The following is a 21,688-nucleotide window of genomic DNA, read 5'->3' on the forward strand; positions in this document are numbered from 1 at the left end:
AAGATAATCAGCTAGCATCTGATTTAAATCAATTTTAATTACATCCTCTCACGATAGAAATGACTTTCCCTCCAAATTTGGTGATCTTTTATGATGCTGTTTTTTATTGAGGAGATATGATCTTAAATGATCAAGGCAGGGTGGGACACGCGTGGAGCTGTAAAATGATTTTTGCTCAGTGCTGGGGGGAGGGGGTGGTTTGCAGCTGCCAGGAGGAGAGGGCACACTGATGGAGAGAGTGAACAATTTCTTCGGGAATGAGCACTTTGGGACAAAATGCACACTTTCAGGAAAGCTCAGTCTTGAACATGTCAGCAAAAGGAATGCTTTGATATGTTCACAAACTCCTCAAAAGCAACTGGCTATCTCATCCTCCACCCAGACCAAGAAAAATCCAAATCCTTATGTTTAGATAAAAACAAAACAAAAAAACCTTACTACCCTTTGACTGACGGCTTTAACAAAAGAAACTGATATTTGAGGACTTTTTCTTCTATGTTGTTGGTGAAAATGTTCCTAAGATTTTAATGAGTAGCACATACTTTAGGACAAGAGGAAAGAAAAAATGGCATTCCTGTTGAGTAGAAATCAGACTTGTATCTTAGTTATTTGAAGGTGAAACCTAGCATACCTAGAATTATTTAAACCAGCTAATAAAAGCAAGTCTAGATGTTTCCTGTTAACCTTGGAATGTGCTTGGAAGAAGTCCTGCTAACTCCCGATGTCTGGTATTGGAAAGCATGTCGGCAGCATTACCCTCGTTTGTGGCAGAGACTTTTGTTCAGAAATTCACACGTGCAGTTTGTTGTGCAGGGCACAATATCGTTTTCTTCTTTCTCTGTCTCCCTCTCTCTTCCATTCCCCTACCCACGTCCCTTCTCTTCTTTCACCTTAAAAGTCAGGAGAAACATTGTTAAGATGTAGTGTTTCTAATTTCTTAATTACAAGTGAAAACCCATTTCTATAAGGGAATAAGGTGGTCCAGACTTAGAAACTCAATGTGTTAAGTAAATATTTACTCTGATTCCACTCCAGGGAGGTAAAAGATTTTATTAACATATTTGTTGAGGTCATGGGGGCAAGGAAAAGCTTATGTTGTGCTTAAATGCCTGAGGGGCCTTTTTTTTTTTCTTTCTGCTAGTTAACAAAGGCCAGTATTTTTTTTTTCTGCTGAAAAGAGCAAATATCTTGTTTTGTGGCCTTTACTTTCTTATTGTTCATTCACAAACTGCTTAATCTCAAACCAGAGCTTTAAAAAGCTGCTTTATTTTTTCCCTTTGTTTGGAAAATCTCTTCTTAGATATCCCTTATGAGATTTGTTTCCAAGCTTTGTTCTTGTACTTTTCTTCTGGTTTACTGTGGGCCGTTATCAGCTGTTTGCACTTTGTTTTGTCTTCATCGCCGAAAAGAAAAACCGTCCATTAAGAGTCAGGATTTGAAGTGTTCAGCTTCATTCCTGGAGTCCAGTCCGCAGTTTGGCTCTGATTACTGTACCAGGCTGACCTCCAGCCCAGGGGAGGGTGCCTTGGCAGAAATCTGAGAATTCCTCGATCAGTGACTCCCTTTTTTGGATTTATGGAGTCTTTAGGTGGATTGCTTTGTGCTGAGCATGTTCCTGTTGGAAAGGAGGGAGGCTGGGCTGGGAGGAGGAGTTTGTGCCACGCACGTGTTTGCAGCCGACCGTGTTACCAGCTGCCGCCGCACCCTGCCCCCTGCCTTGAACCAGGCACCACCAAAGCCCTGACACATCACCCAACAGTCTCAGAGAGCGGTGCAAAAGCAAAGCTGCATAGTAACGTTAACCTTTTGTGGGTTGCTCCTGACTTGATTCGTTGCTCCTCTTGAAGATCTTTGCTATTGTTCTTAGAAATCAAATTTTTAAAGACTCAGCAGCCAAACAAGCAGCTTATTACATTGTGGAACAGAGTGACTGGGAAAGCTCTTTGTGCTGACGGTTAATTTCACATGTAAACACTTTCGTTTTGTTGCCAGCGAGATTTCCTTTTCCTTCTCTGCCTCCTTGAAATCTAGAAATAAAATTCCACAGCTGTCAGGTTCCCACATACTCATCAGCGGCCTCTCAAGATGGCTTCACCACGAGCACAGTGAATTGAAAGGGTTCTACTGGGAAAGTCGCCACGGCTTGTTTCAGACACGCATCTTTTGCCTGTCTGACAGGTGATGTTGGCAGGAACTATTGTGCTGTGATAGAAGGTGGACATGTTCTGTGCCCATCGTGGACCCGTGCACCCGAAGCAAAGCGAAGGCCTGGGGGCTTACACAGCTGTGAGGCGGCCTCATCATCCTCCCTGGCCCACAGTTGGCTCCCGACCCCCATTTCTACAGGTTAAGAACTTGTCAGGCCACGGAAAAGCCGAGAGTGTCAGCAGGGGTTGGAACACAGCAGCGCCCTCAGAGGCCCCGTCTCCTGTCGAGCGGGAGGGCGTTCGCAGCCGAGTGCGACGGGCGGGTGTGGGGACGGGTTCTCGGTCCTGGCCGCTGGTACCGCAGCCGGCTCCCCGTGTCCTGGCCGCTGGTACCGCAGCCGGCTCCTGCGTCTGCACGCACGCGTGTGCGGGAACCTAGGTGGCTCTGTGTTCCATTTAGTTCCCGAACCAGAACGTTGCCAACTTAGGCACCAACTGACACTTGAACTCTGCTTTCCGGAATGGGCAGAGGTTACATACATTATCTGAATGGCCCAGTGTTCTGGATTTTTATTTTTGTCTTCTGGTTGCAGTGCGTTTCCTCAGCCGTGTGCCCCGGCTCCAAACAGCTCTCGCAGGGTTAGGCAGATTGCTAAAACGAGGTCTCCAGAGAGAGAGCTCAGTGCATCATCTTCTGGCACCATCTAATCTTTGATGTAATGTTGTTCAGAGAAAATGATCCTTGTAACTCATTTATGGTTTCAGTTTACATTCTGCCCTCTCACATGGTCAGCAACACCTGGGAGCAGAGGAGCTTTCCAGGGAGATTCTTAGTAGCACCACTTCAAAGGGTACTGGCAGAAATGAAGTACATGTATATACGTTCTCCCTGTAACACAGTACCAGTTTTCATGACCTCCCAGCCAATGAGGCAGAAGAGAACATGTACACATGTACACACAATTTAATTGGCAGAGAGATTATGAAATAAGCCCCTTTGCTGTTCAAAGAATTAATTATGGAGGTTGGACACCTGCTGCCCTGCTCTGTCTTCCTAATTGCAGGGGGTGGCACCTGTCCTTGTTAAGTCATAAAAGGGCCATGTGTGTGCATTCCTTAAGCACACAGAACTCCACCAAGGATAGAAAATAATAAGTATGGTTGTTAACAACCAAGCCATGCCGCCTGCATCTTCACGGCAGGTTTCTAAGAAGGTGTGTTAGCCAATTAAGCAAGCAGCATATACGTATGTGATGTGTTTAGGCTCTGAGTAAAGTCATGGCCGTGCCTTTGGGGATCATTCTCCTTCAACAGTCTCTTCAAAGATCTCTTGATAAAGACAGTAAATGAACAGAGAAAAATACAAATTCATTTCATTTCATTTAGTTCCCAAACCAGAGGGTTTGCCAACTGAGGCACCAACAGACACTCTGCTTTCCAGAGGAAAAAGTACAGGTAGAAACAGGTAATAAATGATACAATTCAAATTTTACAAGCAGCATAAAAGTGACAGGAAACATGTCAATTCGTTTGATTCTGTGTGGACCACACCACTGGAAAACATTCTGCAAGTTTTTAAATGAAAAGCTTAGGAGAGATTTCAAAAAAGAATTTCAGTGATAATCTAGTTTGCATGGTTTTAGGACCTTGCAGGAGTGGCCTCTGATTTCCCTGACATTTTATTTTTCTAATTTGGATACCAAGTTATAATTATTAGCAAGCTAATTACCTTATGGGCTAAAAAAATGAAGTTATTTTTCATAATCCATTATCCAGAGAGTAAAACAAGCCAAGAAAGAAAGAAACGAAGAAAGAGACTTAAAAAGGTAAAACCATGAGCATTTCATTCTCAGCTTGTATGATAAACCATTGAAACTTAAATACCCAACCATCACATACATGGAAAAGAATCAGTAACAAATAGCACATTTTCACCATAAAACTGTATTTAAATATATAGTGGATTTAAATATATTTGATAAAAGCAGAAAATTGGTTTTACCTAAGAGCTACTCATGAATATCATGATTAGCATGCTTAAGCCAGTGTGGTTCATTTTGTCAGTTCCATTGTTTTTAAACCTAGTTGTCAGTGAGATAATGCAGCACTGTAAAAAAAAGATTCATTAACTAATATATTCAGTGACAAGCATAAATCCTTAGCCTTTCCCAGAATTCAAGCAAAACCTTTGCACGTTCTCCAATTTAAAACACTAACAGTTTCTTTCCCCCTGTATTTTCTCAAACACTTATGTTTTCTTCATTGTTGAGGATATAGCTTGTTTCTGTGATTCCTAACTTCTGGAAGAACAGTATTCCAGGGAGTTCTGAGGATTTTACTTGAACAAGAGCAAACAATTATTTTATATATGGAAGACAGTTTTAAAAGAATATGTATCTTCTTGTTAAAAGAACACTGTCTTCTACTGTGAAGATTAAGGCAAACTTTGGTTTGCTTGTTGAATAGAACAGTAATGTTGAGGTATTGCCACGTGTATTCTCTGGAACACTTACATTTCGGAGACGCTCATCACCACCACCGACAGAGTACTCAGTGAAGTTTAAAAAAGAAAGTTTAGTTGGTCTTCATGGAAAACAAACTTGAATCCAGAAAACGGAATGAATTCAAGTTGAAGCCATGTGGCCACCTTTAGAGCACCAATTGGCTAGTACCAAAATGAATGAACAAGTTTAGGGTCCAAGCAAGAACAGATGGACTTTAGGAAGAAAAATCAACTTCTCCCTGTTTTCTGACCTATATACGATCAGTACTCAAAAAACCCAATCCTAGGGCCACTGGCAGCTCCTGATATTTCAAACTTAGGTAAAAGATAGGGTACAGCAGCCTGCGGGGCCGCACTGGTGCTCCCGCTCTGATGGCCACTGAGCGGCAGCGAGACCTCCTGGCCATAGGGTCCTTTCCCGCAGGTAGCTCATTGCACCCCGACCCTCAACCCGCTGTCTGCCTTGGCTTGCATCTGGTAGCCATCACGTGCCCTCCCAGATCTGCTCACCGCCACCCCCTTTTCCTCTCTTGACAGCACTGCTGGATGGTTTGCTGAATGTTGGTTTGGGGTTTTTTTTTTAGTCTGTTGATACATGTTCCAACAGCTATTATATTTGACATAACCTATACATTTCTTTTCCTTTTTTTTAAATTGCCCTTAAAGCACACTATTCATCTGCTAGGGCTGTCACAACAAAGTACCACTGATTAGGTGGCTTAAACAGCAGAACTTTGTTTTCTCACCATTCTGGAGTCTTGAACTCTGAAGTCAAGGTGTCAGCAGGGTTGGTTTCCTCTGAGGCTCTTTCCTTGGCTTGTAGATGGACCTCTTCTCCCTGTGTCCTCACATGGCCTTTCCTCTGTGTGTCTGTCCTCCTTTCCTCCTTATAAAGACACTAGTCATACTGGGTTAGGGCCTCTCCTAATGACCTAATTTTAACTTAATTACGTCTTTAAAGACCCCATCTCCAAATATAAGCACATTCTAACTGCAGATTAAGATTCTGACATGTGAATTTTGTGTGTGGGGAATGTACCATTTAACCCATAGAGCACACTTTTATAAAATGATCTTTTGTGCTCCTGTATTTCTCGTGATCCCTAGAACTGAGCAGTGTCCACACACGGCAGGTGCCTCCCACACTTGCGGCGAATGCACGCGTGGACAAAGGTATTCTGAGGTGTTGGAGAGCAAGGGTGATGGTTGTAGATCTTTTAAGTCCTGCATTTTAGAGTCTCAAAACACCACGGGGTAAGAGAGAACAAAGCTGGAATAGAGGTAGTATATATTTCCAATAATCTACCAACTTTTTCCAAATCCAAAAAAAAAAAAAGTTTAAACATCCCCTTCAGATGCTGTATCCAGGGATATGCTGAGTTCTTAGAGACCAACCAAGCAAGTTTTAAGAGTAACTGAGGTGCCTCTATCCCTGCCATTTTTGGCTTCAAGTTCTGCTTCTGAAGGAGAATGGAAGAATTTACCACAAGGCCAAAGTGACATTTTTATTTTTCCTAAAGTATACAATGATTACTTGATGATTCAAACACTAAAAAATGCCTAATTAGAAGTGCCCTTGGTCAGTTTGTGGCTAAATTATTATGTTTCAAAGAACAAATTTGGGTTAGGGGAAGTTTCTTTAGTTGTGGGTTTTGCTATCAGACACCCATGTTCCTGAGTTCTTTGGCAAAAAAAAAAAAAAAAAAAAAAAAAAAAAAAAAAAAATCATTGACTTTTTCTTAAAAAAAAAGTTCTTGGAAAAACAAATTGTAAGAATAAGTATAATGATTTCTGAGGCTATTTTTCCCTGAAGATTGGACTTGGGTGGCTTTTGTAGTGATGCTTTGAACCTGAAAGTTAATGCGAGAGCAGTCTCATTTTGTTAACATAGACTACCACAGAAGCACAGACACAATGTTTCCTTGATGTTACTTCTCATTGTGTCAGGAGCCTAAGTCTTTCCATGTATTTTTATCATTTCCGTTTACAATAGAACTTTATTTCTTGCTAATATGTGTAATATTTAAAATTTGCAGTGAAAGTCTGCTTTTAAAGGTGGTAATGTAGAAATGTACTTCTATTAAGTGAATCTGTAGTTGATCCCAACTGGGAGCTCCTTAAATTAAGCACAAAGTAGGATTTTATATGCTGTGACTTTGTTTGAAGCCTTAAAAAAAGCTTGCATATTTTAGATGGCAATTTTGTTTTCTTCCCCCATTCCCAGTTAAAGGGAACGTCAGGGGTGACTTGTTTGTCCCAAACAAGGCAGATGGTGGAATTCTCCCAGAAGGATCTGGGCAGAGGAGGGGAGAGCTGAAGGAGGTTCAGGTTGGGGGAACCACGAGGCCCAGAAGGCAGACCCAGTCTGAAGTCAGACTTCCGTTCTTGCCGGATGAGCTCTCAAATATGTAAGATATACATGTGTGTGGGGTGTGTGGACTGCTGTAATTTTGAAAGAGGTGGTAGGCAGTTTGCATTCTGGGGTGATTTGAGGGCATTGGCACAGTGGGAAGTTGAGAATCTGGAAATCTGGTTTAAGTCCTATTCTATACTCACTGTGTGGCTTTGGACAAGTGGGTGACCTTTCTGAGTTTCTGTTTTCTTATCTCTGAAATGTTAAGACCTAAGTTTATTGTCAGGATATATTTGGGGAATATATGCAAACTGCTTTGTAACATGGGATGTGCCGTAATGATAGTTACTATTAGACTATCCCGAAGAATCAACACAGCCATCCACATTTCCTAGCTCAGGCCCCCTGACCAGGTGGACTGACCACTGCCAGTGAAGACACTGCAGTTAGCCCAGTGACTAGGCTACCACATCTGTGGCTTCCAGAAACAAAAATGACATTAAGCCTGTTTGTTAGCCTATTACTAAGATGTGATTCTTCATATTATTTATTGAATGTGAGGCTTATTTGGGGCATTTAGTGAATCAGATCTGGAGGGAATCTTACCTAATTTCCTCCCCTTCCTTCAAGCAGGGCTGTATCAAATGTGAATTAACTCTGGCAGATGGTTGTTAGATTCTGTTTCTAAATTTCTTAAAGGAGATTTCACAGTTTTCCTCTCTAAATTCTTTCAGTAATTTGACAATTCTTATGCCAAGTCCCTTTCTTATAGCTGACCTAAATCCATGTTATAATTTAATTCCTAACCCCCTACTCCTGTCTTGCCTGGTGATGGAGAACAGCTGGTCAGCAACCTTCTTATGCTAATAACCCTTTGTATATTTAAAGAAGAATTACTCAATTCCACTCAGGCTCTCTACCTTGTCCCACATGCCCCCACCCCCAGATTCATCAGCTGGTATTCTCTGAATCATTCATGGCAATGCTGCCCATCTCCCTGCCTCTCTCTGACACTTTGCTACTTTCAGGCAGTGAGCAGTGTGTTGCCAGTGGCCACATGGACCTGGGGAGAATGCATGTTGCTTGTTCCTGTCCTCCTCATGTTTTGTGCATAATGTTGAGCCTTTTAATCAATTATTGGAATAACCCCTAACGGAGTTTTATGGGTATGTGGCACATTTATCTCATAAACATGGAGTTTTGCAAGTATACTTACCATAGGTTGTTTGAAAGTTAGGCCTCCCCAGTGCCTTAGTTTGCTCAGCGAGTCATTTCAGGAGGTTGCCACTTAGCGTGCTGAAGATAACACTGATTGACATCTTCGCTCTGCTGGACTTACTCTTAGAAGGCACTGAGCCAGAACTCTCCTGAGTGCAGTGTACGTTTGATGCACCCTAACAGTCTGGAAGAGGTGAAGGGCTCTCCCAGTGCTCTAGGTTGTAATCAGGAAAGAAGTGACATTGAGGATTGAGCTCATGAAGTTGATCCCGTGTGGTTTCAGAGTCGATGCTGTTTTTAATCTGAATGTGTGTGCTTTTATGTCTCTGTAGGTTTACTACCCAGAGCTCTCTGTCTGGGTCAGTCAAGAACCATTTCCAAATAAGGAAATGGAGGGGAGGCTTCCTAAGGTAAGATCCCTAACTACCATTTTGTTAAAAATGTTTTTTAATTTAGAGGCAACTAAAAAAAAAAATCAGTTATTTCTTTTTTATTTTCATATCCATTTAATCTACAGTAAGACTCTATTACCATGATACTGTTATGACCTTGGAAATAAGATATACTACATATATACTACAGAGATACATAGATATATATAGATATCCTAAAGCCCTATGACTCTTAACGTTCACATTATCTTCCTTTCTTGACAAGTCCAAAGCAGATATTCATTTAAGAATCATGGAATCAATTTATCAAATACACATTTTACAGGTTTTTACTCTGTTCGATTCTTGGGTAGATAAACTCAAGTATGATGATTAAGCTAGAAGATATCTTAAAAGTATAAAATGATGACACTTTTGTCTGGTAATAGTGCCTCAATGTCTGATGAAATTACCCAAATAACAAAACAGAACATAAACTATTATTTTTCTTTCTTCTAATTTCTAGGCCTAAAAGTATTTTCTACAAATATGCTTTCTTTGTTCTGACATCTTAGGTGTGATAATTCTGTACATTAAGAAAATTTGTCAGATTTACATTTTGGATTCTAGCACCATTTCCAACAACACCAGCACTTACCAGTTTTTAGGGTAGATACCTTTGGACTTGCCTGTTAAGGTAAATATCAATTTGACCTTAAGGAGGAGGACTGTACTTTTTACCATTGAGCTGTTGATTTTGCAATTAAGGAGGAAAAATAAAGTGCACTGAAAGTAATATTTCCATTCAGAAGTTTCATAAGTGTAATTGACATGTGGTGAGGCTTTCCCAGCTCTTATGGACATTTTAATGTTTGAGAAACTCTACTTACACTAAATGGTTTCAGCAGTTCCCTATCTTTTACTGACAGGCAGAATTTGAAGAGATTGTGTCAACTGGCGTTTGCACTAAGTGAAAACAATTCTAAATCACTTTTAATCTTCCAGAGAATTTCTGAAGCTCCAGGTTGAAACCAGTGTTAGGAAAGTAGGTGAACAAAAGGATCTGGCCTTGCCAGAGCTACACGTGTGCCGTCTTGTAGAGCAGGGGTGGAGGTGGCCTCGTGTATGGGAGCTTTACTCAAAACACACGCACACCCCCCACCCCAACACCAATCCACCACCAGCCACCACTACCCTACCATACCAGCACCTCACCCCCCACCACTACTCTTACCATACCAGCACCCAACCACCACTCCAGCACCCCCCCACTATCACTCCAGCAGCACCCCCCCGCCCCAGCAGCAGTATAACTCTAGACATTCTTTACTGGGAAGCTCGAGGCACGATTCGTCCGAGCAGTTGACGGTAAGACATCATAATGGAAGGGGTAACGGAGAGTATAGTGTTTTCATTATTTCTGCCCCATGCACCCATTCAGAAGTCCTCTCTTTGATACTGGTGACATCAACCAGAGTGGCAAGACTAGGCAAGTTCTTCAATGAGGTCACCAGTGCCTCCCTTTTTCTTAGAAGGCCAACCCCAGGACCTAGGCCTTACCTCCACTGAGGCATGCTCCACAGGGTTGGCACAATGGATCCTGAAATTCAGGTCTTCTGTTAATTTAAATTCTTTCCTCTCTCCATATGTGAATAATCCTTTAAGCATAATAATACATTTGTCCTTCCCGGCAGTTTTCCTTGTGGAAAAGCATATCTCTGTATAATCAAGAAAAATAATCTTGACTTATGGTGTCCAAGGCACATTATTGAGAAACTGGGGGACTCGTACACCATCAGTTCTCGGCAGAGAGGGCCATGCAACCTGAGGTAGATTAACTACAGAAGGATCCAGGAGAACCGGTCTGTGGGAACACTGGACACATCTGCTCCTGCTCCTTCAGTCTTCTAGAATGCTCAAGAGCCTCAGTCCTCTGGGAGCTGTTAGGTGCTACATGATGGAGGAAGACAGATTAGTTTTGCCTGAATTCTTATAAGGCCTTACTTGTGGAGAAATAAGACTACATAGTGTCCCATCTTCAAAAACCTTCTCCCCTTGCTATAGAGGCCTACAGTTCTTTCAGTGAGGGGCAGACTATCTTCTTTTATCAAAAACTGAGGGACAGGAAGTAAGGACTGAAGTCTAGTAAATTCCGGCCTCCAAAGGGAAGATGTGTAGAACTTTTTCTGGCTTGTCGGACTGGGGCCCCTCAGGGGGCTTTAGTAGCATAGCTGTCTGCGTACCACTGCTGCCTTGCCCTTGTCCAGTTACTTGGGCGTCTCACATACAGAAAATAAAGGGCAGGACGGACAAGGACTATTTTTGTCTCTTTTAATCACCGTAGCTTTAAAATCTGAGTGTTCAAGCCACAGTAGGTACTCAGAACATGGATGATAAATGAAGACACAAATGCTTGGGGGGGGGGGGTGGTCTCAAAACAGAAGAAAATAGTACAAATGATAAATTCAAATCTGAAATAATCTCCTTCACATTTTTCCCCCTGGAAATACCTCTCCCCAAATTACCCAGAATCCCCCCCAATCTTCATTTGGTTTTGTTGTGTATTTTCCATGGAGGGAATGGGTTAGTAATACGGAGACTTAACCCAGAGACTGACTATATGTTCACTGCTGAACAGAGTAAGTGTGAACTGAAGTGAGCAGCTTTAAGGGCAGCCACATACAGACTGTAGCTGAGTGAAATCACACTTACGAAGTTTTGATTTTCCTTCCTGGCCTGTGATAATTAGCAGCCACTGAATTCTTCATTTGTCCAAAACCTAACTTTGTCGTATCTTGAACCGAGCTGAATGGCTGAGGGGAGAGGAGGAGCAAACAATTGAGAAGCACCAGGATTACAGTGAATTTCTTTTTTTAAATCTTGGGACTGTATGCCAAAATTTCAAGATTACAATTATTTGCACAACTGAAAAAGACTGCCCAATATAATGACTCTAGAAATTTATCTAGATCCTTAAGTATGTGTGAGTGATGAATGACATTTTAATTCAGTTTTCAGATTTGGTCCTATTGCTATTTAGGGATAGCAAACCAACTTCTAAATCATAATCTAAGACTGGAACATGGAAGTACTCACTAAGTGAATTTTTCTACACATCCTGAAAATGTATGCTCTCAAAGTCTGAGATTTTTAAACACAAAATTTAGGCATACCAGGTGTTTAACATTTAAAAAATACGTACAGGAAATAAGACTTATTAAAGCCGAATTATCCATTACATTTAGTTCATCCTGGAGCTGCTGAAAACATTTATTCAGTTTCAAGTTGTTTGAAAGTTGAATTCTTAAAAAGAAATTCAAATGCAATAATTTATAGATCTCAAAGCAAGATTATTTAATCCAAGCGTTCATATCTAATCAAAATAGCTTATGGTAAATGTCCTATTGGAACATGTGATCTGAGCAGAAAGGAAAAAAAATCCTTTAAAACCATATTGGCTAATATGTCTGAGAAAACTCCAGCAATTAATGGTTTGGCTGGACAATAGTCAAATCACTATTTTCATATCCGATTGGGATATACAGGGTATTTGTGGTAGAGCTGAACAAATGGGCTTCTTGTCCACTTGCTCTTTGGTTATGATGGAGAGCTTCTCCCCATGGGTGCCTGATGGAGCATCAGTGCCAATGCACTTGAATTATTCTAGACAGAAACACAAACACCTCACTCACGTCAGGCTTGTGAGGATAGACTTAGTAGGCCAAACGAGGTGGATCTCACTATCTCCTGGCCTGGGTGTCACACTATCCTCCTCTTTCCTGCAAACACTCCCACCTTTGGTACCCACTTGTGGTTCTGATTATCAGGCCCACATGGACCGGGCCAGTTGTTCATAGGAATAAACCATACATACATTACCTTTGTACAAGCTGTGATCTCCTTTTAAATATTTTTATTATATATTGGAAAACAGGCAATTACCCACTTCTACCACAGCCACTGAATGCTTTAAAGAAAATGTATTAACACTCTTATGAGCACCTCTAACCCAGCCTCATGTGGGGCCCTGTCTCATACTAGAAACTGTCCTCAGAAACCTGACTCTGGGGAATGCTGCCTCCCACATGGCTGGGCACAGCCATTAGAGAAGCACTCGATTCTCCCGAAGCCAAGCCAGTGAGTGTTTAATTACTTCATGCCCCCACAGACCTAATATTTACATTCAGGGGAACTGTGTTTAATATGTAAACTCTGTTTGCAAAACATCTGGAGTTCAAGGATAAAAGGCGGGAGGGAGAAGCAAAAAATTTCAAATGGCTTCAGAAGCATGACTAAGTGTCTTTTGTGTGTGTGGGTCCACCTGCTTTTCAGGGAAGACTTCCTGTCCCAAAGGAAGTGAACCGCAAGAAGGATGAGCAGATTGAGGCCGCCTCCCTGACTCCACCTGGCAGCAGTGAACTCCACTCCCCAGGCATCGGTTACCTCCACTCTTTTTAATCGTCACACCTCCATCTGTATTACATATGGTGTATGGGTATTGATGAGGTCATGGTATCATATATGGGATTTTTTTCTGTGTAAATCATCAAGTATAAGAAGAAACTATGGGACTCTGAGCCTTGCTTTAGAGAATTTACAGTGGACAAATAGGTATCATCAATCCAGTTTTTAATCATTCTGACTCAAGTGAAACCGCTCAGAATTTCACACTGTGAATCCACGTTTACAACCCTTACAGGTGGGCCTTCAGGCCTGGTTCTCGACAACGATGTCTTCCACAACTCAAACTCCCTCTGCTCTCACACAACCGGTCCACTCCTGTCTTTTCACTCACACAGCTCCCGACTGCTTCTCGCAGAGGCTGAGAGTCCCCCTTTTTTTTTTTCATTTAGATGTAACAAGCCTAGTAGTTTATGTTCATCAATTGTCTGTATATCTATATTTTATCCATGTACTCTTTTGATGTATAGAAGTAGTTTGAAACTCATCGTTTCCTTGTGGTAAGTGACCGAGATGCTGCCACAGGACCTGAGACACTGATGAATGGTGCTATTTTGGACTTTCAACATGCTCCTTGGCGAGGTAGCTCTGATGGAGTTATATTTTATTTCCATGTTCTAAGAAGGTGTTGGTACTCTGTTTCCCTGAATGTTGTTCTCTAGACTGGATTGACTTGTTTTCCTCGTGTCTTCAGTGTGGCTTTCTTCTTCAGCGTTGTAGGTTGAGTGAACGCTACCAGAGAGAGTAAGAGACTCACGTCTCGCCGGCTGGCACTCACGGCCATGCAGTCCCTGTAGCGGGAGCAATCACAAAACTGTAATTTACTTACCAAATCTCTTCTTTCCGGTAGCCTCGCCTGCCTAGCTTACAGAAAGAAAAGCAATAATTTGACAGGCGTTTTTAGGTGTCTCTTTTGGTTCTTTTTGTTTGAAAGAATATTTGGGGGAAAAAAAGGGCAAACGTTTCAAATAAACGCCCTGTGGGGAAAAAAAATCCAAAAAAAAACCCACACCTGGCATCTGAATAGGAATCTGAAAATTACACCTTTCCCAAATATTAAGTTGGGAAAAAAAAAAAAGTATAAAATTAAAAAAATAAAAGGCAGAGCACTCTTGTCAGTTTTGATAAGCAAGGTGTAGACTTTACATTTTTGTCCTTGCTCCCAATGAAATGGATAAACAAAAATAAAACCAGACAATACCATCTACTCATGGATTGTTGTTGTGTTAGCCAGTCTGAAAGCCCACCTTAATTTTTATATGACTGTCTTAGCTCTTCTTTGCCGGGGCAGGCTGTGCTCTGCTCTGTTCCGCTTCTGACTGTTAGCACCGATGATGCATGCACTGCCCTCTTCCTTCTCTCTCGCTCCCCCATTGGCCTGAGTTTCTTGTGCATTTCCCTGCTCCCTCCTTTGTTGGGATAGGTATATCAGCTGTGTAAATAGAGCAAGAAAACAGTATTCTGCATCTGTGGCATTTACGTAGGGTTGCAGTTGTGCACTGCTGAAAATGCAGGCTTTTGTAGCAATGTGATCTTTACTGATGCACTCACAACAAGTACCCAGTGTATTTTAGCTATTTTAGTAGTATTTGTTCAATAAATATGCAAGCTGTAAGGTAACTGGCTTGGCTCGTCATTGGAGAGGAGGCCTACTTTTGAATGCTTTCACTAGTTCTTGTTCGTTTGCATGTTCTCAGGGCCCCCAAGGTAGACAGAAGAGCAGATATGGAAAGAGAATCAGCTCTTTCACGCATGTTCCCTTCTAAAGGTTCCACCGGATCAGGGGCTGGGCAGTGGCTTGTTGGGACCATTTTGCAGAGCTGCCTCTGGATACAAAAGAGAATTCAACCAAGACCCTTTTAATTCCACCGCAAAACTCATTCTTTCTTACTCCTTGCCGTTAAGACCTGCTCTGTGGCATTCTTTATCCGAAGGATACCTAGACCTCACTTCTTCACGGAATATCTGCACTTATACACAGACAAAAGTCTTCCGCTTGGAGGAAGATAAAAATGTGAGACAGGATTTTAAGTCATTAATTCATATGTCCCCAGGTACCTGGGACCTAGGCACACGATGAGATGGCATCACCAGAACCTTCTGGAGGTCTCCCGTGACCCCACAACCCAGAAATCCAGGGGGGGTGATCCTCTCCCCGTGCATGAGAAATGCAGCTGCTCCCTCCTCCTCCACAATGACGTTCAACTTCACCCGGCTTACCACAAGCTGAAGTGGCTTGCTGGGTCCGGATACTTCAGTTTAACGTGACCAGAGGCCAAGGCACAGGCCTCTGAAATAAAGGTCAGAAAGGAAGGAAAGGAGCGCCAAACTGGGTGCTCAGCTTCTGGAAAGTGGGGGTCAGATGCTGAGAAATCCTGAGTGTCGACACGTGTGTCGGGAGGGACGTTTATGCTGGGGAGTTACTTTTAAAGTTCATGCACATCTCAGAGTTTGGTTAGTAACCTATTTACCCTCAACTTTTATTAATAAAAAGGAGCCTTAGAGCAGAAGTAAATCCCAGCTGTCCACCACATACTCGGAATTTGTTTAATCTGAAAGAAAATTCTTTAAAAGGAGCTACCACTACTTTTTTGGGTAATGCCATCCAGAGGTTAATATTTCTGAATGTAAGAGAAGTCCTCCTTAAACTTAATTACCTTTCGTCTTAGAAACAGTCGCCATTTTCCTCACCCAACAGCCTCCCATTCCCTGTATGCTTTCACAGCTGGGAGGCGATGGGTCTTGTCTTCCTGCCATTGCTACGTGGGAAAGCAAGCAGGGATGAGGCCAGGCCATAGAGGTGGTATGGCCTACGTCGCTTTATCTGTTGCCACAGAACACATTGCAGCCACACCATGCATCCTGAAACAAGACACTTTTCTTATCCCACAGATTCTATTCTATTCAGGAGCCGGTTAGCTGGTGCTTCTGGCTCAGGATCTCGTGAGCTTGCTGTCCAGAAGTCAGCAAGCTGCAGTCATCTGAAAGCTGGACCAGGGCTGGAGAATCTGCCATTGGCAGGAGAACTCCATTCCCCTACTCATGGGCCTCTCCACAAGGCTACTTAAGTGTCCTCATGACCTCTGGCTTCCCCTCGAGCAAGTAATTCGAGAGCTGGGAGTGAGCCACAATGCCTGTGACCTATTCTCAGAAGTCACTACCATCCATCATATTCTATTCATTAGAAGTAAGTCACTAAATATAGCCCACACTCACGGGGAGGGAATTAAGCTCTACCTCCTAAAGGGAAGAATACTGAAGAATTTATGGCCACATTTTAAAACCAGCACACCATCTGAAGTTAAAGCACTCAGGGTAATTGTCAGCCAGGAGCTAAAAGAGAGAAGGGTTGAAATAGAATCATAGCTACTTCTTTCAGTGAAGAGGTTTCTACAGTCTTTATAGTTCCAGAGTGAAGGTCCAGCTTTCCAGATTGAAGGTGTATAAGGACAGCATCCAGGAGCTGTAATACTGGGGTTGCATACCTTCCATTTATTAAGAGAAGTGCTGTTAGCCCCGAAAGGAAAATTTAAAGAATGTCTTGGGAACTTTAAAAACAGGAAAGCTAAAATAAATATTGTCTAAAGTTCTATTCAACTCAGTGGACTTTGGTCTGCTGATGACAATTCCCTCAGCCTCCATGAAGCTTGAAATATTCACTGCAGTTTAAACTTGTGGGGCCCAGCTATGACTCGCTAAGCTATGGATTCAAGGGGTTAAGAACTGCTGAGGCCAGGTAAGAACTTGAAGTGCCAGCTGGAGTCCGTGTGGGGGACACAAACTCTGATTAGGAGCTGTGTCGTTCTCTCGGCAGACAAAAACACCCTGTGGCCTTTGGGCAGAGATTGCTAACCAACAACCATGGATCAGAGAGGACCTGTATTGCCTAAGTGTTTTATAAAAATCTTGATTTAATTGCCGACATTTACAAATGGGAAGATCTCATGTGAAAAATGCAGGTTTTTGTCTTCCCTTGAACTCTGGAAGACCTGGCAACAGAGGGGCTGGAGCTGAGTCGGGCCTCCACCTTGGGTGAGGCATGACAACATAGCCTCTCATTTTCTTGTACCCTGCCTGCCTCTGCTGGCTTGTGGGTTTGCAGCACTCATCCTCGGGTTTCAGGCTGTGGGGACGCGCTTATTCACCAGCGGACGGCCAGGGGACCTTGTGAGACCTTGTTGTGTGGCATGCAGGTCTGTGAACACCGGACTGGGAACAGGCTTCTCATCACCGTGCCCCGAACAGGGGGCGGCGGCAGCTCCCAGCTCCGTCTGCATCCCCAGACCCTCTTTTAAACTCTTCGATGGCCCCTCCCTCAGGGACTGACCCCAAGGTACAAAAATCTTGCACTGCATCAGGTCAGGCTAGATAAAGGTCTGAAAAGCTCATGATTTTTAAACTAGGGTATGTGTGCTTCAGGGCGTGTGAAGTCTTTCCAAGGAGTGCATGCTCATGGGTGCTTTTAAAGGAACCGATTTCCAGATCCCTTGAACATATCCTACTCTTTCCCAAAATGCATCTCCTGAGAATGAATCTGTATATTAGTCCCTGCCCCACATTATAAACACAAAGATAGAAGTCTCACCCATCCCTATTCTTACTGTGACACACTGCCCTTAATATGACCCCAAACTCCCAGATGTGGCAAAGAGAGGGAAAACTCCCTTTAATGGAACCTTTATGGTCCTTTGAAGGTTCCTTTAATCAGAAATCCACAGAACTTTGGGCTTTCCCTTCTGAAACACATGTTAAAAGTGCTATGTTAGAAAACACAGAAATAAGGTGTCTGGACTCATATACGGCTTTTTAGAATTCAGGTATACATGGTAGTGGAGTGCCAGAAATAATAATTTTTACTGAATACCTTTTCCTCTTCCACCTCCTTACTCGTGCCAAAGAACGCCCTGCTCTTGAGGGAGAGTCCTGAGAGAACGAAGCACAGAGAACATCAGAGACAACGGGTACGACAAACGGCCTCTTCGTGCACTCGCACACGATTATTTTCTACAATTCTCCATCCTCATCCCTAGGAATTACTGGGAAGAAATGCAGCTTAGAGCAACTACAACAACATAGGTTTGCAATGGTGACTTTTGTACATATAATTAGAATACCAATTTTTACAAGACGAGATGGATAAACTCCAAGGATACGCTTCCCTGTGCATTTTCAGATTCGATGTGCATTAGTCAATACAGTTGTCAAAACCGGTTGTATCAAACCAGAGCATGAAATAATTATTTCAGTTATAGTCAATTCTCTTCACATGCTACCTTATTTAATGTTTAATATCTTTTTCATAATAAAAAAATTATACGCTGCCAGACTGATTAGCAGCCTAGGACCTTTCCATATTATTAGCAGTATTTCTGATTTTTACACTGGTTCTTATTCTTTCCAAAGCCAGTCAGCAGTATATAATATACCATGTTTACCAGAGATATACTATGCCTTTGATCATTCTTCTTATTTTATATAAAAAAGAGTCTATTATCTTATTTTTATAACTTAAACATGGAATTATATTACATCTATATCATTTTAATTTTTTATTGTTCTAGTGATCAGTTTTACAAGATACGCTTTTAATCTTCATTGATTTTTATAATCCTCAAAACAGCTAAGTGAATTGAAAAATGAAGCCAAAGTTTTTTCTGACAGAAAGTATATCTGATTTGGCCACTTGGCTTGGCAGTGAAGACTGGCTCTGCCAATGAGGTTTGTGATAGACATTTTCTATAAATGACCTGTATCCGCAGCTCCAAAGTAATAGTAAATAAGTTAAATAAGCGTTTGTTTTTAAAAATGGAATAAGAGGGTGCCGGGGGGCTCAGTCTGTTAAGCGTCTGACTTTGGCTCAACTCATGATCTCAGGGTCCTGGGATCAAGCCCCTTTTGCACTCAAAGCAAAAGGTCAAAGTATTTTATCAAAAGGTGTTCTTTTGGCAAAACCGTAATGAAATGAATAATGTATCCGTTTCTCCTATCATTCCTGAAGACACAGAATTGTAAAAGGTGAGTCACTGTGAAAGTGTTACAGCATAAAAACAATGGTAAGTCTTAGCAGAGCTCTTCTGGTATAGCTCCCATAAACCGAGAAGTGAAGTATGCTAATGATGAGAACCAAGCTCTTGGCGAGTCACGTGCTTTCCAATTCACTGCCTGTAAGAAAAATGTAGGACCCTAATCAAGTTGTCAGGTGACAAGATTAAAAATATCTTTTGATGATAGCTCATTATGTGAGTTTCGGCATATAACAGAAGTTCAAATAATTGAATTACATTGCTAAAATAAAACACTTTCAATTCCTGCAGCTTACATCTATAAAAACCAAAAAACAGAAACAGAATTGAAGCCGACCATCGCATTCTAGCAATAAGTAATACTCTTGTACAGACACGTGAACTGAAAACAGTTCTTCATCTCATTAAGAGATGCACTTACAGTAGGATTTCACTTTTTGCATTTAATAATTAGTATATTTGTGTTGTTTTAATTAGTAGTGTATTGCTAATAATGATAATTCAATCACACAGATTTTTTAACACTTAAGAGTTTCATGGTCACAGAAAATAAAAGATTTTTAATTTAGATACATTTTTATTAAAAATAAATGTAACAGGGTAATTAATAAAGTCTTTTTAAACAAAAATCATATTAAGATAAAATTTGGGGGGGATGGAATGAAAATTTGAGTTGAAGGAGAAAAAAGAAAAAAAGCCAAATTTCTGCAAGTTAAATAAGTGTTTGTTTTTAAAAATGGAATAACAGGGCACCTGGGTGGCTCAGTCAGTTAAGCACCTGACTTCAGCTCAGGTCATGATCTCAGGGTCCTGCGATCAAGCCCCATGGTGGGCTCCCAGCTCCGCAGGGAGTCTGCTTGTCTCTCTCCTCCTGCCCCTCCCCCCCACTCATGCTCTCTAATAAATAAGATCCTTTTGTTTAGATTTGATTGCTCTCTAATAAATAAGATCCATAATGTTTAGATTTGATTGTATACATTTACAAAAGAAATTCAACTTTCATTTTAAAACATTAACCTTTATAATATGCTCCAAATTACATCCTTTGAAAGTATTTAAGCTTATGATGAAAAACTTTATTAACTTAAAAACTGCATGATGATACATATTTTATTAAAATTCTTTTAGAGAGTGTGAGAACCAAAAAGTCTGGAAACCTCTGAGCTAGACAACCATCTATGCACTGTGTTTTGAGGAACTCAACTCTGGGCCAGAAATACTCGCCAACCAGCCACAATGCCTAAGCTTCCCCACTCTTCTGATGGAAGCCTTTCAAGCTGCTGCCCGTGAATTTATGGCACTGCGGGGCATAAGACCCTGAGAAAACAGCAGAAATGAATTTTGATGGGGACGTGAAAGAAAGCTGCACGCTGCCTGTCAGTGGACGGTCCTACTATGGCACCGACTAATCACATGGCGGGAGATCCGAGGCCTCAAGCCTCCTGAGCTGCAAGGGGAGGAGACTGGAGATCCGAGGCCTCAAGCCTCCTGAGCTGCAAAGGGGAGGAGACTGGAGAAGACTGGCAATTCTCAGAGCCTTTACTTCATTCCCTTACGAGTTCAAATCTCTTTAGTGCTAAAATCCTCTTCCTCCAGATTCTTCCAAGTATGTCATTGTATCCCTATCCAGCATATCCAGAAGGGCTGGGCGAATGGTCACTGGAGGAGGGGGCTGGGCGGTGGGAGAAGTGGGATTGTACAGCAGGGCTCCCAACTCCATAGTCCTTGAGACCCCAGCACTTCTGGGGAAAAGCCCAGAGAGCAGCAGGAGCTCGGGAATAAGGGCAGAAAAAGGGGGTCACCTTTTCTTTTATTGCATGTGTCCATTAGTCTTACCCCTGAGCACAACAATTGCAAGCGTTACGAAGTTAATCTCTTCCCTCACACAATACACAGTGCCATTAATGCACAGCTCAGCTATTTCACTGGGAGACCCATGTGGCTAAGTGAAAGCCTCACAGAAGAGAGAATTTTAAGAATGCATTAATTTGCTGATTCTTTCAAGTTGGGCAGCTTTAATTATTACTTGGAACCTTTCTGAGCCCAACGCCTTCTGTTACTTTCCGCCCAGCCCTTGGTCCTAGCTGAGTTCTCAGGGCCGCACAGACTCAGGGGCTCCTTCTTCCACACAGCAGCCTTTTGCATCCTGCTCCCCTTGCCTTTTTCTCCTCCAGGCCAAACTGCCTCAGTTCCTTTAGCCAGCGTCCCTGTGACCTATTTTCTGGAACTCTCACCATCCCTACTGCCCTCTTGCAAGAACCCTTGTTCATGGCTGACCCACCTTCTTTTTAGAAATGATCGGATCGATGGCAGAGGCTTCCACAAAAAACACACACCAAATAAGGCCCTGGCCATCAGGGAGCCCTATGACAGAGCTAAACTGGGAAAGTGGGAGTCCCGGTGTCTCTCTAATAGCTGCTCTGTGGCTACATGTGCTCTGCTCGCCCTGACACTTGGGGCAGCCCCAGTCCTGAGCCAAGTTTCCATTACGCTCCTCCCTGCAGCGCTGCCCTCACAGCCCCTGAGAAGGAAAGACAGTCACTTCTTTTTCAGAGGCCCCAGACCACCTCCTGTTCTTTCCTTGAGCTGTCTGTGCCAAAGGGGCTGGCTAT

General features: G+C 42.3%; 1 protein-coding gene across 1 annotated transcript in view; it reads left to right on the top strand.

Moving 5' to 3' along the window:
• The window catches only part of LOC103675789 (neuronal regeneration related protein), a 28,374-nt gene extending 13,701 nt beyond the window's left edge, over positions 1-14,673 (top strand). Inside the window, exons 3-4 of the mRNA XM_008704931.2 lie at positions 8,554-8,631; positions 12,925-14,673. Of these exons, the coding sequence (XP_008703153.1) occupies positions 8,554-8,631; positions 12,925-13,050 (204 nt within the window). The 3' untranslated portion in view covers positions 13,051-14,673. The remainder of the gene's footprint in view (positions 1-8,553; positions 8,632-12,924) is intronic.
• The last annotated feature ends 7,015 nt before the right edge of the window (positions 14,674-21,688 follow it).

The sequence above is a fragment of the Ursus maritimus genome, unplaced genomic scaffold (assembly GCF_017311325.1).
Source record: "Ursus maritimus isolate PB19 unplaced genomic scaffold, ASM1731132v1 scaffold_5, whole genome shotgun sequence".
NCBI classification, from domain to species: domain Eukaryota; kingdom Metazoa; phylum Chordata; class Mammalia; order Carnivora; family Ursidae; genus Ursus; species Ursus maritimus.